Raw genomic sequence first — 15427 nt, forward strand, 5'->3', positions numbered from 1 at the left:
TCTTCTATGACCTTATAAAAATGACACTGTTTATGGAGGTCACAGTTGTTCATTGTCTCATGATGATTTTCACAAATTTGTTAAATTGCTGAAGTAATATCACAACATTGCAGTCTCAAGCTCCTCTCTGGATGGTTATGTGATCACCAGTGTGTGATGCTGCACACTAAACCTTCAAGGAATTTCTTAGGTGAACTCTGTTATGGAGCCCTAGTCTCCTAATATTAGCATTCAGAAGAGATTCTAGTGATAGCAATGCCAACCATGCATATTGGACTTATTTCTAGCTTTTTTTTTTTTTTTAATGAGGTGAAGAAGAAACAGTCAGTGCCATATGTCCAGCTGCTGTTTGTAGAGGTTTGTAGTGCTGCAGGAGCTGCCAACGACCCAGTGTTTTGGGAACTACTGGCTTTGAAAGGCTTGGAACCTGCTTTCACATCATCTCTCTGTGTTAGTGTCATTGCACCTTCATAGTACCAAAAAGTAGTATTGGTTTTATTGTGCTTATTTTAAAACCAGTACATTTAAAACCAACCAAACGTATCTAGTCTGGATATATAAAAATATACATGTAACAGCTCACAGTATACAGTAAAAAAGAAAGCACCTGTGTGGAAAGCTCACCCCTTTTAGAAGGAAAGCTGTCTTCATGTAGTTGCCTCAGTAACACGTACTTATACGTATATACATACAAAACCAGAACTTTAGCCGCATAAATCTGTCCTCTTATGTGGCAGAGAAGACAGAAGGCCCAGAGGGGTGATATGTCTCATTCTTTCTCCATCACAGAACTGCTGCCATTCACACTGTGTGAACAAGAGTACGGCTTGGGTAAAGTGCGAAAAGCGTGAGATAAATTAAGCTCCATGTGGCATAATTCCTCCCAGGAAACAGCATAACCAACAGCCCACAAACAATTGTACATTATTCTGTTGTCAGAAGGAGCAGCTGTCACTATGAACTCGACAGCCCTCGCTGAGGAACGCGGGCACGGGCTGCTGGGCCGCGTGTGCTGCCTCTGCACTGAGACAGGGTTAGAGGGAAGGGACAGTTGCACGTGATGCACTTGTAAAGCTATAAACCTGAGCACTGCTAGATACCTCCTTCAGCACCTCCGGCCCAAAGCAGGAGAGAAAAACAGCATGGACAAAAAGGTCGTGGAGCTTGTTGCGTCAAACCTCTTCTCTGTATAGAAGGGTCAAAAGTATAACTCTAAATTGTTATATGCTTATTAAAAAAGATTAGTAAATAACTTAACCTGTTTAAATATTAGGTTTCTTTCTAATCCTAGCTGCGTTTCACTAAAGTAAAAACAGGTATTTGAAGAAAATATTTCACTATTAAAGATTCTTGCATTTATGTTTTAGAAGTGCCTTTTCCAGGTCAGGCTCTAATCTATGAAGAAAAGTTACCTATTTATTTTTTCCAAAATAAAACTGTAGTAATTAGATATTGTATTTAACCATGTAAAAAAGGTAAAAAGCTATTTCTATGTAGTTTCTGAGGTAATAAACTGACATGTTAAAAATATATTAATGCAAGTCATTTAGTTGTGTGTTCCTTGCCATCTCCCCCAAAAAGAGGGGATGGACATGGTGATTTCAGTAAAGTGGAGAAAAGGTCTGTGGCACACTGGTTGGTACGCTGCATCATAGTTCGTCATGGTTTCTGGTGAGGTCCTCCCCATAATTAGTAGCTTGACTTCCAACAAACATATTCCAGTTGTCTAGAACCTCCTCTTTCGTTAGTTTTTGATCCTGGGGGGAGGAAAATAACATCTCTGTAAGAATATTTTCAAAGTTAAGCAAATGACACACCAGCAGAGAATTAGAAGAGCCCCGGGCAATAGACAGTTCTTCAAAGCAGCAGACTGCAGGTTCAGGAATCATTGTAGCTGTCATGGTGAGTGAAGTCTGGAGCTCAGTGGAAGACAAGAAGTCTCAGTGGCTTCAATTGGGTCAAACTGCTAGTTGAAAGTTCTTTGTAATTAACTCACTTCTAAACAGCATATGGGTTATCCGGTATGCAGTTTTGCCCTGTGGTTTGGTTTTACCTTCCTAACAGTAAAAATGAAAATTCTCTGGTGTGTTTTGCTAAAGATAATTCCTTGTGCTTAGCCATTTACACACTGTGTAAGAGTGTTTTGGCTTTTCAGGTTCCAGCTTCGCTCGCGTTACACTTCTGAAGATCACTATCTGGGATCTACAGAACCATTCATCTCCCACATTAGAGTAAGTGCATGCATTGAGCCAGTCTTTAAGTCAAAGATGTGCGTTTCATTATAGAACTAGAGTTTTTTTGCTACCTCCTATGTAATGTATTTTTAATTTTTCTCTTGTAGTCTGAATTAGCATAAAAATGCGTGACTAGTCTCAAAAGAAAAAAGAATATTTCAACTGTGTTAAAATTTCCAGGTTTAAGATGATAAATAATTTCTCACCTAACCTAATGAAAGCCAGTGGGACTTCCAGATCTGATAAACCCCATTTTACTACTATTAGTTTGTTATTCTAACCCTAACTAACTGAAACTGGAATTGATACATTAATACACTAGCGATTCAGCTTCTAAAACTCCATTTAAAGTGCACTAATTCGAAAAGTTATTAGGAGTGATTTCTTGCTGGTTGATATGTTTTAAAAACCCACCACCTTACGTAACTTAAAAAATAAATACTAGAACACCAAGTACCTTGTCTACATCCGATTCATAGACTAAGTGTCTGGCTTCAGCTAGTGCATGATCATAGTCTTGGGGGAGAATCCAGTGCTGAATCTCCTCTTTGTCCATCTTTCCATCCTTGTTGAGGTCACGGAAATCTGAGAACTGTTCACGCTCTGTAATCACCCAGTCAGGCTCTGGTCCCCCCTCTTCATTTGCAAACATATCAGCTGGAGAGAAAATAAAAGTCTCACTCGAGTCATATTTAATTTGCAAATTATGCACAAACTCAAGTCATTTGCACAGTGTTCCTCAGAGGAAGACTAAACTTTTCACTCTTTGCACAGCATTTCTTTGTACAGAATATGAAATGTGGTGTGTAAACAGAGTAGCTTCTCTCAGGCCTATTTCTTCACTGCTGGTGATTCTGTCCATTCTTACATTACCCTTGTATCCTAAGTGTGCACTGCTGGTGAGGCTAACATGAGAGGTGAACGTGTCCCAATGCCATCACCCACTGAATGAAAAACACATTTTAAGGGTCTTTAGTTAAATAGCAATCATAAGCTTTAGTGCTGGGCTCCGTCACATGGGGAGAAAGGAACTTAGCACTTTTATCTTGTCCCTGCCAGCAAATGTCTTTGTGGATAAGATCAGACTCCAGCCAGCAGAGTGGTTAAGGCAAAAAAAGGCACAGGGGAAAATTAGGAAAACACAAATTGATAAATGGAACTTGAATGCTTTTGTCCCGCTTTTAGAGAGGCCTGTGTAAGAGAAATTCATCTTAGTAGATGAGTCCTTTTTTTAACCATGCAGGGCTGCAGCGCACTGCAGCAGAAGGTATTATACAAAGAAAGACCTGGAGAAGACATTATCAATCACTGGTGTGTTCCGTGTGAGAAACCACAGGCAGTGCGCTAGTCACAGGCTGGTACCTTGGGATGGAGTGCCCTTCGTGGCATAGGATGCACAGATTACATACAGGAGCTGCTCCGTACATTGGTCCTGTGCTATATTGAAGAAGCGTCAGTAGGAAAATGCCACAGTGGCAGCAGCTATCAGTGTAGAGCTGGGAGAACAGCAGTGATTATTAAGAGCAAGTGATTTGTATCTGCTCTTTACAGCATAGAGCTTCCAAACGATGAGCAGTAGTGTGTCCGCTTTACTCTTCTGGTCACTGTGGCCAATCGTTTCCTGCTCATCAGAGCTGCTTATTCCTCACATCGTCCACTTTTCTACTTATAATTAAAGCCTGCTTTGTGATACTACTACTATGCCTTTTGGGTTTGCTTTTTAAGGATGTTCCAAGGAAAAGTGCACCCCACAAAGGTGTTCTCAGGGCCAGAGGCTGGCTGTCAATTATAGGAAGTATAAATGCTGGTCTCAAATCTAGGAAATTCCCTGAAATTCTCTGTTACCTGCTTCTGCACAATAAGAATTTAGTTCTCTATGCTTAACACGACTAGGGATATTTTGCTTCACTGCCTGTGTAAAATCTAAACCAAATTTTGTAAAAGACAAAATAGGAGGAGGGAAGGAAGAGGAATTAGGAATTGTTCTATAACCTTCAGAGAATTTGCCCATCAAGTACCTGACCTAGAGACTGCAATTTTTTGACTTCTTTTTGTTGTTCCCTAAGAACTACCAAAGGAGATATTTGTTTTTTCCGGGCTTATAGTGATGGTAATTTTGTTGGTTAGTTGTTTTTTTTTACCCCAGCTTGATCAGAAATTTCCATAAAATTGTCTGAAAAAGGGATGTAGGAATATTTTAAGCATCATTTTCCTCCACTCTTGAAGAAAACTTCAGACAACACATTCACTTTCTGCTTTAATTTTTTAAAGTGCAAATTATATTGTTTATTTGAAGCAACTGACATGTCCTGTCAATTTGATTTTTATCATCCTTGCCAATGTGGGGTGATCGTGACTAGAACATTCTATGTTCCTATCTATAGAAGACAAGAAAAACTAGTATTCACATGGTAACAAATGTTGACAATTACCTTATAATTATACGTAGGTAATGTCACTGAATGAACTGAAATTACTGTGGAAATTATGCCGCTCTGTTATTTCAGTCATAAATTAATAGCATTCACATTTTGAGGCTAAATATAATTTACAAGGAATAGAAACCCCCTGCCATTAATTAACGTGTGTATATTGTTCCTGATTATATGTGAAGTGATCTTTATAGCACCACTAGAAACAGAAAGATTCATCTGAGTTTGCAGTAATGCTTTCCTAGTGCTACTTTCTTGATTTAAAACCTGTCAAAGTGAGTGCAGAGGGAGAAGTTAGCTTTTGGTATCGGCAGAATGAACCAAAAGGCTAAAATGTATTATGTTCTGTCATCATAGGTCTAAGTGCAAGACAGCAGATAATTGCCAAGCGTGATGGAAGTTTGTGCAAATTAACTGCGACTGATCCGCTGTTGATGTTTCCCATTTTGTTCTCTTTCTGCCGCTAAGGTAATGCACAGCCGACTTCCATACACTTCTCAACTTCTTTGAGAATCTTAAATCTTAGTGCTATTTTTACCCAGTTCATTTTTAATACATCCTATGCTTCTAGAAGAACCCTAATAACATCACCATACAAAGAAGTATGGGTTCTAACTTACTAATTGAATTAGGAAAATAACTAATATAAAAAGGTGAATTTTCTTTTTTGCAATGTGTGCTGCCCAGCTGTTTTGCTTAGTCAAGTACCATTCAAACTTGGGAAGAGACTAATTCACTTTCTGATTCTCCTACATTTCTAAACAATGCCTTCAAAAAGCTTTTAATGTGGTCAAGTATACAGAGAATATTCCTGTCATGAAAAATATTCGAGACCCTCTGAGCCAAATTATATGAGACTAAGAGGAGGATCTTATGCTGTAAAGTGCGAGGAATGTTTTGCTGGTGATGTTGCTATCTGCCTAAATTGAAATTAAACTTTCTGGGTTGGATGGTTGGTTTAAAATAGTTGATCTGGAGCACAGACTGGGTTGTTAATATAAGAAACAAACCTCAAAACTTACCAATGTATTCATCTTGATCCACAAAACCATCCCCATTTTTGTCTATGTCTTCTAAGGTTTCCTGGAAAATAGTTTTGCATTGAAGTAATCAAGAGAGAACTGAGAATTCTGGCTACTTGCCTCTTCGATCATCTCACGTTTGAGGCCTTGACCTGCCCTTGTACACAGGCAAGTGTACTCTCACTGATTCCAATGTGATTGTTGTTTACACAATTAATATATAAATATCCTTTAATGCTGAAAAAATTCCCTGCACATGAATGAACTGGACACCACACTTAAGTTTTAAGTTAGCGACAGATAAGCATTTGATGCAAACACTGAGCATGTCTACATGTCTACATAATTTGTTAGGTTTTAATAGGTTTATCCCACCGTTGCTGCATCTTGTGGTCTGAGGGAAAAAAAAAGTAATAATAAAAAAGTCTTTTAATCTCTATTACAAGCATTATTACAAGTTAAGGTTAAAGGCAAGGCGTCTGCCCGCGATCCGGGGGCGGCCCCGTCTACCCGCGATCCGGGGGCGGCCCCGTCTACCCGCGATCCGGGGGCGGCCCCGTCTACCCGCGATCCGGGGGCGGCCCCGTCTACCCGCGATCCGGGGGCGGCCCCGTCTACCCGCGATCCGGGGGCGGCCCCGTCTACCCGCGATCCGGGGGCGGCCCCGTCTACCCGCCAGCCGGGGGCGGCCCCGTCTACCCGCCAGCCGGGGGCGGCCCCGTCTACCCGCCAGCCGGGGGCGGCCCCGTCTACCCGCCAGCCGGGGGCGGCCCCGTCTACCCGCCAGCCGGGGGCGGCCCCGTCTACATGTCTACCCCTTCTGCACATGTCAGCATTCCCTTCCCTGTGTCTTGATGTTAGGTCTGTGCCCCAAGACTGTTTCTTATTTCCATGCTAAATGCATTGAACAAGTCTTTCTTATGCTGAGAGCTCTAAATCAAGTGAATTTCATGAAAAAGGCATCCCTTTCTGTTCCCCATTTGGCTATTATGTGTGTCTCTTTCTAAACCCTGCATGGAAAGGTTAGAGAAATATTTCAAAGCTCATCCAAAACCAAAAAAAGTAAAACCAGTGGTACTGGTTTTGCTCTACTTACTAAGACAACAATGTTTTTCATATGCTCAAACTCCTCTGGGTGAAGGAAAGCAGTGAATTCTTCACGGGTGGCAACCAAGTCTCCATCCAGATCTGCAGTTTTGAATCGTCTTTCATCTCTGGGCAGCATTTTTTTAAAACTGTGCCGATCAGTTGCATCCTGGAATTCTTCTGGATTTTCTGCATATTAATCAAAACTATCTCAAAACTACGTTCCTGTTAAAACATATTACCACAACAAACTACCCCAATTTGCTCCTAAATACAAAGGCTTATTGCCAGAATAGCTGCTGTGCTAAAATGGAACTTGTTTACTGTGAAGTTTTAAATTCAGAGGTCAAGTGCTTCGCTTGATTTTTAAAGGTGACTTTGTAGTGTAGGTAAATGTGTGAGTAATCGTGTTGGATTCCAGGATAATAGATTTTGCAATATTGTATACTACCCTTCAGAGATTTATTTTCTTTGTATCTGCTTTTACAAGCACTGCTTAGGCATTATTTGGGGCAGACTTCTTTCACAGAAGTTTTATTTTTCTTAGGAATCAGTATAATCTACATAACTTTTCAGTTTCAAAGAGAAAGCAAGCTAAAGAAAAGTGGTTTCAGAAGCTGGCAGACTGACTGAAATTATCTAACTGCTACGCCTCTGCTACAGGGAACCTAACAATTATTTCCAGTTTAAAACAATACATTTTTTCAGGGTGTACAGTGGAACAAAATGAATGGTATTTGATATAATTTTTAAAATAGAATCACTAAAGTGACTACAAACATGAAAAATACTCATAACAATTTCATGATTTGCATGTTGGGAGACAAACACAGTTGAAAAATACAAGGCCAGGAATCGCAGCTGGGAATTTTAAGTGTGCATTAACCCAAGACCACAATGTTGGAGTTGTTCCCCAAATCTTGGGGATTACAGAGAGCAAAGAGCTGAGAAAGGCTCGCAGCGATACTGCTGCAGGGATGATGTGTCAAATATCTCCACAAATGTAATAAGCTCCATTTTAATCTAAAGTAGATTTTGTGGTTATTACTGCTGCTGGAAGCTTGCTCCAGAAAGTGTCTCTATGGTAGGTAGATACTGTCTTCTTATTGCCAGTATAAATGGTCAATTAATACCAATTTGTTTTTCTGTCAGCATTGCGCTTTATCTTAAGTGGTCTCTTCTCCTCCTTTCCCTTCATTAACTTACAAAAAGCAAAAGGAATGTATACGGGGGGAAAAAAGATTCAGGTATATTTTTTAATGCTTCTTGTGCCTGATTGTTAAGGATTTTCATTTCCAGTTGATCAGGTCTGAAGCATGTTATTCTGCAACAACTATTTTAATCAATAGCTTCGTATAGTTTTGGTCAAGCCTAAATTTTTAGAATCTAGAATCTTAAGAGTTCAGAGAGACTGAATTAACAAATATTGGTTAGTCATGGAATATATTATTTTTTAATTAAAGTACCATGTTTTTATATATATATCTAAGTGACGGAGACTTTAATTCAGCTTTGTCAGTACATTTAATAATCCCCCTACAAAATCTTCTGTGCTCTGGTGAGCCATGTGGAAACAGCTGCAATAAACAACTAAGAAGTGCTTTTGACCTCTGAGCATCTCTAATATTTAACGTGATTTTCAAGAGTCTTAAGTGTGACACCAAACTCCTGTTGACTGTAAGGCATAAAATCATGCTTTATAATCTCAATAGTCTTTAAGTATATAATCTGAAAGTGTCATCTTACCTAGATAATAACCATATGTGGCTTGTTTGTATTCTTCCCAGGCAATTTTATCGTCCTTGTTTAGATCATAATCTTTCCAAACTTTAGCCACATTTTCATAGATATAGCGTTTCTGTACCCGTTTAATCCAGTTTTTTAATTCTTCTGTTGTGAGATAGCCATCTTCGTTGTCATCTATTCTATCCACAATTTTCCTGTAAAAAGAGATGAGCATCCTTAAGAGTTGACAGAAAAACAAACCACGTGTCAGTCCAATTTTAGGAATCTTAATCCGGCCCTGATTTTTCACAAAAATGCAGTACCTAGAGCTTATAAAGTTGCCCTACCGGCTAAGCCTTTCTTGATTTTGCAGATTATCTTAAGGAACATGTCTCTATTCATTATTCAATATTGCTATGAATATATGAAATGGAACTTGCACAATCAAGATCAGTGAACAAAGTACCTCAGATAATACTCGGATTTCTTAGTTTGTATCTACTAACATAGGGGTAGCTGTTGTTCACTGTCCATAGGAGTAGCCAGGCTGGGCTCAGAGCAGGAGACATTCCCTTCACCTCGGGAGAAAGCCGCTACTGCAGCTTGCTGGAGTCAACCGGGGGGTTTCTGTGGACACTAGGATTTTGCGGACACCTGTGATTTGTCCTGTGGCTTTCCAGGTAACCGATGCCATGGTGGAGCAAGTTATATGACTGTGTAATGCTGGGCATGCACACCATGTACAGTCTTCCATTCCTGTTCTTCCATTTCTGTTTCTTCTCTTTCTTTACCAGCAAAAAGCAAAATTGCATGTGCTGCCAGGAATGCCTGTTACTAGCTAAAGCAATAGCTGGTCTGCAGCAGGTCTCCAGCTATTGCTGGCAGTTGGGCTATAAGCCACTGTCCTGCATAAAGCTGCCAGCCTCAAGTCCTGCTGAACTCAGCAGGAGTGAAGGTACTGGCACACTCCCAGGGAAACTTCCATCTTCAAAAAGTTCTGTATACAGCTGCAGACAAAATAGACCTGAAAAACTATGTTAAAAAAAAGAGGCAACACTCTCCTCTGCCATTTAGGTTCTCTGCAGTAAATTTCTCAACGTACGCCTGTAATTGCTAAATGCCAATAGTTTGGGTTTGAGCTTGTAGAACTGGCTTCTGTCCCGGCTATGCTGTTAGACCAGATGATAAAAACTTTTATCTAAAATAAGGATGCAGCTTTAATCCCACAACTTGTAGTTAAGCTTGTCATAGCGTTACTGTATTCTGGGCACAGTACTGTGGGAAACCGTGTACCCTGCTCTTGGAACTGGGGCTGTTAGCATCATGTTTCTCCTGTGCATCCGCATCAGCTATTTTAACCCTTGTACCACTGCTCATGAGGTACAGGAGCAAACTGTCTGCAGTTGCACTGCATCTAGTTCAGTGAGCACCCCGTGGCCAGCTTGAGATAATCTGAATAACCATTTCCCATAGGCTCAATCGCCATGTCCATGGACTAGTTATACGTTGTTTGTAAGGGGGGGCAAGAGCAGGAGTTGACTTGTCTAAACCCTGACTTGAGATTCGACAGGTGGGCTCCCTAAACCTCCAGGCAGCCAAAGGACACATGGGAAAGTTCTACACTTTAAAATATTCTTTGCAATTCAACATCTGGGTTCTCCACAAACCGACGCTGGCCAATTGGAACCGTTCAACTAGTGAAGCAATGTCTTTTCCAGAGCCTTAGTTATGAAAGTGATAAGCAGCTTCTGCTGAATCTCCAACAGTCCTGTTAGAATCAGATAGTATCAGAATGAATCTTAAACCAGGCTATTTCTGAGCTATGGGGGAGAAAGGGAGCTGCTGCATTTGCTTTCTGAAGTAGTAAAGTATGAATTAACTGACTGGAAAACCTTCCTTCTTTTGTGTAAATCTCATAGGGAATTGACTGCTAAGGGTCCCTTTCACTGCACAATGGACTGTATTTGTCAATGGATTTGCCACACAATTAATTTTATTTAATTGGTTTAGCTGATCTTTCTTTCTATTGTTAAATGTATTAGTCATAATAAATTATTCTTCAAGTAGCTCTTTGGTATTTTTAACATGAAAGAAGTCAGGACTGTTTACTAGCAAATGTGCCTCTTCCTTTTCACCTGTACTCTGTTTTTATAGGTCCACTGCATCCATGTGCACTATTTCACTTTGCTTCCCAGTTGAAGACAGGGACAAAGAAATAGTCTTGTCTACAGGCTCCCAGAGGTACAAATAACAAGCTATTATATGGACCGTGGACCTCACTTTTTATACTGATAATTACCTGTAAAAATGGTTCAGGATCATTCTAAGTTTTGTAGTGGAACTACTGTACGTTGATCAGTCTGAAAAGCCTTGGTGCCTTTATGTTAAATAGTTCATTCCTGAACACCGTAAAAATTCAAGGAACATATTACCAGACACAAAATGCCAGCTCATACACAGGAATTTACATGCATAAGTGTGTAATGAAAGCTTACTTTCTTTAACTTAGGTGAGATTACAGTGTTTCCCACTTATGATAAAGAAGCTAGAGAGGGCACATGCAACAGGTACATACAACCTGCTATTACAGAAATCTAAGCTGCCAGTCTGCAAAGACATCTGGTGACGAAATAAAGTTGGGGCAGGAAATCACTGCTATGAAGCGGCTGAAAGAGGAAAGCTTCCCCGCTGTGCCTGATGTGACTACAACTGTATGTTGATAAACTCTGGCCTTGGTCTGTATAAAGAACAGAAACATTTATATAGTGAGGATCTGTTACCATCTTCTGTGTTCTGTGAAAATGACAGGCCAGTCACAAATGGCAGGGAGAAGGTTCAGAGACTGCAGCCACACTCCCCTCCTTCTTAGCCCATCTCCAGTCCCTAAATGCAGTTCTCGGATGCTGTACCAGGACTATGTCATACTTTTCCAAAGCCAGGTGAGTTGTGGTAGTGCACACCAGTGGGCAACGGTGATTCTTCCCTTCCCAAGTGATCTGGTGTGAGAGGACAGGGACATGCCCCTGCCATGGAACCTGTCACAAGGGCAGGCGCACTCCCAGGTCACAATACAATTATGGGTTGGTAAATGGCATGATCTCAAATCAACACCAAATAGTGCAGCTGCCCCTCCACTAAGGCTGCAGGTACTTGAGTCTGCAGGGCTTTTTCTGTATACTAGCTAGTTCCTTTTTGTTTGCTGGAAGAAGGCAAGGGTAACTTTGTATTACTGCTGTCTGGCCCTGGGATTCCAATCCCAACACTGGTCACCAGGATGACCATTTTGTTTAGGACACCAGACTGTATGATTCCATTTTCTCCCAGAAACCATTGAAAAATAGGTTTAATTAAATGTCTTCTTCCTAAAAGCCACTCATGCTGAGAAGTGACGCTATTTGTAACCCTCACTGCAGAAGTTCCCCATAACAAAACTGGTTTTCTCAGTATATCTGATTATATTAAAGCGCAATGAAAAGAAGGAAGTGAAATGTATTAAAAATCTACTGTCTCCTCTACCTCCTGGTATGGTATCTGAAACAACGAAGTTAGGAAATGCTGAAAGTTATGAAACTGTCCCACAGGGCTCCCCAGCAACATCTCTGATGTTCTGCTGCACAATGCTCACCCCACTAGGTGGGCTTTGGTTCTCAGGGGGACACTTTAGTCACCTCCATTTAAAAACTTATTGATTGTGGCTTTAGCTTAACATGCCTGTGTCACCTTTCCAAGGTGCACATAGGGAGATCGCTCAAAGTTAAGCTTCCTCCCTTGCTCAGTTAGCATTTGTAAAAGCTTTCTAAAAACAACTCTATTCTTCAGTCATATCCCCAACTAAAACATCTGAACTTGTCTAAGTGTAGTCCAGTTTTAAAAGGCATGTCCAGTGGTACCTGTTGTGAGAATCTAAGTCATAGATCAGGTATGCTGAGAACATGGTTTCTTTTGCTCCTTCTTGAAACAATGTGCACGAAATTGGTCATTTCTGATAACCACTTTCTCTGTTTACTCACTGAGATACAGGTAAACAGCAGTGACAGCTTCCAGAAGGATCAAGAGGTCAGTCTGTGAGATAAGTGATACTGTACCCAGAGTCTATGATGGAACTAGACAGACATACAACGGGTAAGTACAACTCCCTATGGAAGAGGAGCAAAGACAAAGCTAATCTAAGTGAGAACATGCAGATATTTTAAACTACTTTCTCATCAGCAAATACATAAAAGTATCTTTCAACTACTGCTAAACTTAATTCTAACTAATAATCTGGATCCTTGTAGGTGTACATGAGGGAGAAGCAGTAGAATAAGGCAACTGTTGTTATGGACTCTGTTCTTGGCCTAAAGAGCAGCATGGAAGAAAAAGCAACACTGTAAGACAGCAAGCAAATATGTCACAAGTGGAACAGCTGTGGGAAGATGTCTTCAAGTGGACCTGTAAATGGAGCTGTGAAGAAAGAATGGTTTAAACTTAATTCAAACTAATACGGTCCGGGCGAGTGACCCAGAGAGAAGGAGCTGAAGCAGCAAAGCCACCCAGCAGCGTGTGAGGTCTGTCCAACATCGGGCACAGCACCACACACGAGGCTTATTGCGGCAGGAGATAAAAAACACAGAAGTGATGAACTCTTGGTTGACCGTTCGCAAAATCAACAGCGTGAGGATGAAGTCTGAGTGCCGGGGTATCACCGGCCATAAGAGGTACAGGGGGATCCATACCCAGCGTGGGACGGGGCCAGAGCCCCTGGGGCCGGGGAGGCAGCACCGCCACCCTCCAACCGCTCTCCCCTCCTTCGTCCCGCGGTCACAGCAAGGCTGCCCACCCCCTGGGTCACGGCAAGGCTGCCCACCCCCGGCCCCTTCCCCCCCAGGCCGGCGGCCGCCCCGCCGCGCCCTCCCCTGCCACGTCTCCGCAGCTGCCGCGCTGTCGCGACCGGGCTGAGCGTCCCCCGTCCGCGCCTCTTACCCCAGCCGCTCCCGGCTCTCCTCCGGGCTGAGCTGGTCGAAGCTCCGCGCCTCCTCCTTGCCCAGGAAGGCCTCGTGGTCGTACTGGAAGCCCGGCCGGTCTTCGTGCTGCGCGGCGCCGGGCCGGCCCCGCTCCTGCCGCGCGGTGGGTTTGCCCAGCCCGGCCGGCAGCACCAGCAGCGCCAGCGCCAGTCGCCAGCCCGCCCCGCCGCTCCGCATGGCCCCCGTTCCCACCGACCCTCCGAGCCCGACGCTCCCAGCCCTCGGCCGCCCGCCGCGCCCGGCCCCGCTCACGGCCCCCGCCCCGCTCACGGCCCCGCTCCGCCCCCGGCCGCTCGGGAGCGCGGCGGACGCCATTGGGCAGCGGTTGCCCCGGCGCCACGTCTGCAGAGCGGGCCCGGGCGGTGCGTGCGGAGCGGGAGAGGCGCCTCGGGCAGAACCGGGCGGCCGCCTGCGCTCGGGCAGCGGCGCAGCTTGTGCCGCTGCAGAAACGCGTCAGCACGGAATAGCGGATTGTGGCTGTTTCTCTGATATTTTGTGTAGTTTGTTCATCCAGAGCATCAGGTTGGTGGTTTCTGCTGACATCCGAAATTGGCTGGGAAAGGACTTAAGGATTTTTTTTTTTTTTATTTTAAGGACAAGTAACAATAAGGCTACAAATAAAAAGAAAACACACAGACACGCAAACTCCCAAACAAACAAACAAAACCAAAACAAACAAAACTGTGTCTCTATCCTCTCATGGAGGAAATTTACAGGGTCACTTTAATTGTAAGGGAAGCAAACTTAGGATCCTGAAAATTGCCGAAGAGAGAAAGTGCAAATAATTTAGCATAGAAAAAGGTGTTGGCTGGTTGGTTGGTTGGTTTGATTGTTTTTCCTTAAATTACAATTTATTTCACTTGAGATTGTAAAAGTCTCTAGATGGAGGTCATTGAAATTTGCACCTACTGTATTATCTTTCCCCGTGTTACATCCTTAGTTCGCTACTAGGGAGGATTTTTGTTGTATGCAACATGTTGTAAGTTAATGATACTCTTAGTAAGTGGTCCTAATCTAAACTCCGTGACCAAACTGTGCAGCAAAGCGTCACCACCAGGGCTTGTCTGTTCGCTGTTACTTGGACCTGAGGATACAACTGGTTTCAGATTGCAACATCTTGACCTGTCAGCCCAGTCCACAGGGGTGTATAAACCACATTTATGGTGTGGTCTTATGCTGTACCAGAGATGCTGATGCACAAGGTGCTGAACCCGACCACAGCTTCCCTTACACTCTAGTTACCATGGTAGACGTCCTTTTGACCTAAACTTCATGTGTAGCTGAACTGAGCTTGGCCCAGGGCTTAGCTGTAATGACAGCAAAAAAGGTGGTGACAAAGATTTCTACATTTGCTCTTTTCTGCCTTTTGTGACTCAGGCAAATCACAAATGAGAGCAGTGCAGGGCTAGTGGTGGTTTTGCTTCAGAACCATTGGCAACAGTAATACATTTCAAGCATTTAAACCGTCAGATGTGTTGGTTTGTTGTTTAAGTCCAGACAGAGCAAAACACTGATGCACCGTTTTCACTCCAGTCACAGGCGCTGCCTGGCTTTAGGCCTGGACAGACTGTCTCCTCTGTGTGTTTGTGCATCCCCAGCTGAGCAAGTGCTGCCGTGCTGTGTCGGTGAGAGCTGTGATACGCGTGTGGCAGCTTCAAAATGCTTCAGCTGGTCACACCAGCTGTGTTTGAGTTTACACAGCTAGTGGCATGCAATGCTTTTGTTGTTTGGTGTTGGATTTTTTTGTGTTAACATATACCTGTAAAAGAAACTTTTCATTAATGTATTTGGGAACCTCATATTTATGCAATAGTTTAAATATTGCTGGTTTGGGGTTTTTTTATTCCTACATTTATAATATAACTTCTGATGTTTTTCTAGAGTGAGGCTGTGCTGAGGTGGGGATTTTTTACCTTCTTGACCTA

At 42.6% G+C, this 15427-nt stretch overlaps 1 protein-coding gene across 1 annotated transcript; it reads right to left on the minus strand.

Annotated features, from left to right (window-relative positions):
- Positions 1–467: 467 nt before the first annotated feature.
- Positions 468–13742, minus strand: RCN1 (reticulocalbin 1). The gene is made up of 6 exons (XM_082057450.1): positions 13462–13742; positions 8521–8714; positions 6785–6963; positions 5689–5749; positions 2692–2891; positions 468–1757 (listed from the first exon to the last, which is right to left on the minus strand). Exons 1-6 carry the CDS (start codon positions 13677–13679, stop codon positions 1650–1652), a joined length of 960 nt encoding a protein of 319 aa, XP_081913576.1. The 5' UTR covers positions 13680–13742; the 3' UTR covers positions 468–1649.
- Positions 13743–15427: the final 1685 nt, after the last annotated feature.

Source organism: Streptopelia decaocto (assembly GCF_964273445.1).
Source record: "Streptopelia decaocto genome assembly, chromosome: 7".
Classification (NCBI taxonomy): domain Eukaryota; kingdom Metazoa; phylum Chordata; class Aves; order Columbiformes; family Columbidae; genus Streptopelia; species Streptopelia decaocto.

Coding starts and splice junctions, on each gene's coding strand:
- RCN1 (XM_082057450.1), bottom strand. CDS start 13,679: ATGCGGAGCGGCGGGGCGGGCTGGCGACTGGCGCTGGCGCTGCTGGTG. Junction 5,750..6,784: donor TGAAAAACATTGTTGTCTTA/GTAAGTAGAGCA, acceptor ACTATTTTCCAG/GAAACCTTAGAAGACATAGA. Junction 1,758..2,691: donor ATGAATCGGATGTAGACAAG/GTACTTGGTGTT, acceptor TCCTCCCCCCAG/GATCAAAAACTAACGAAAGA.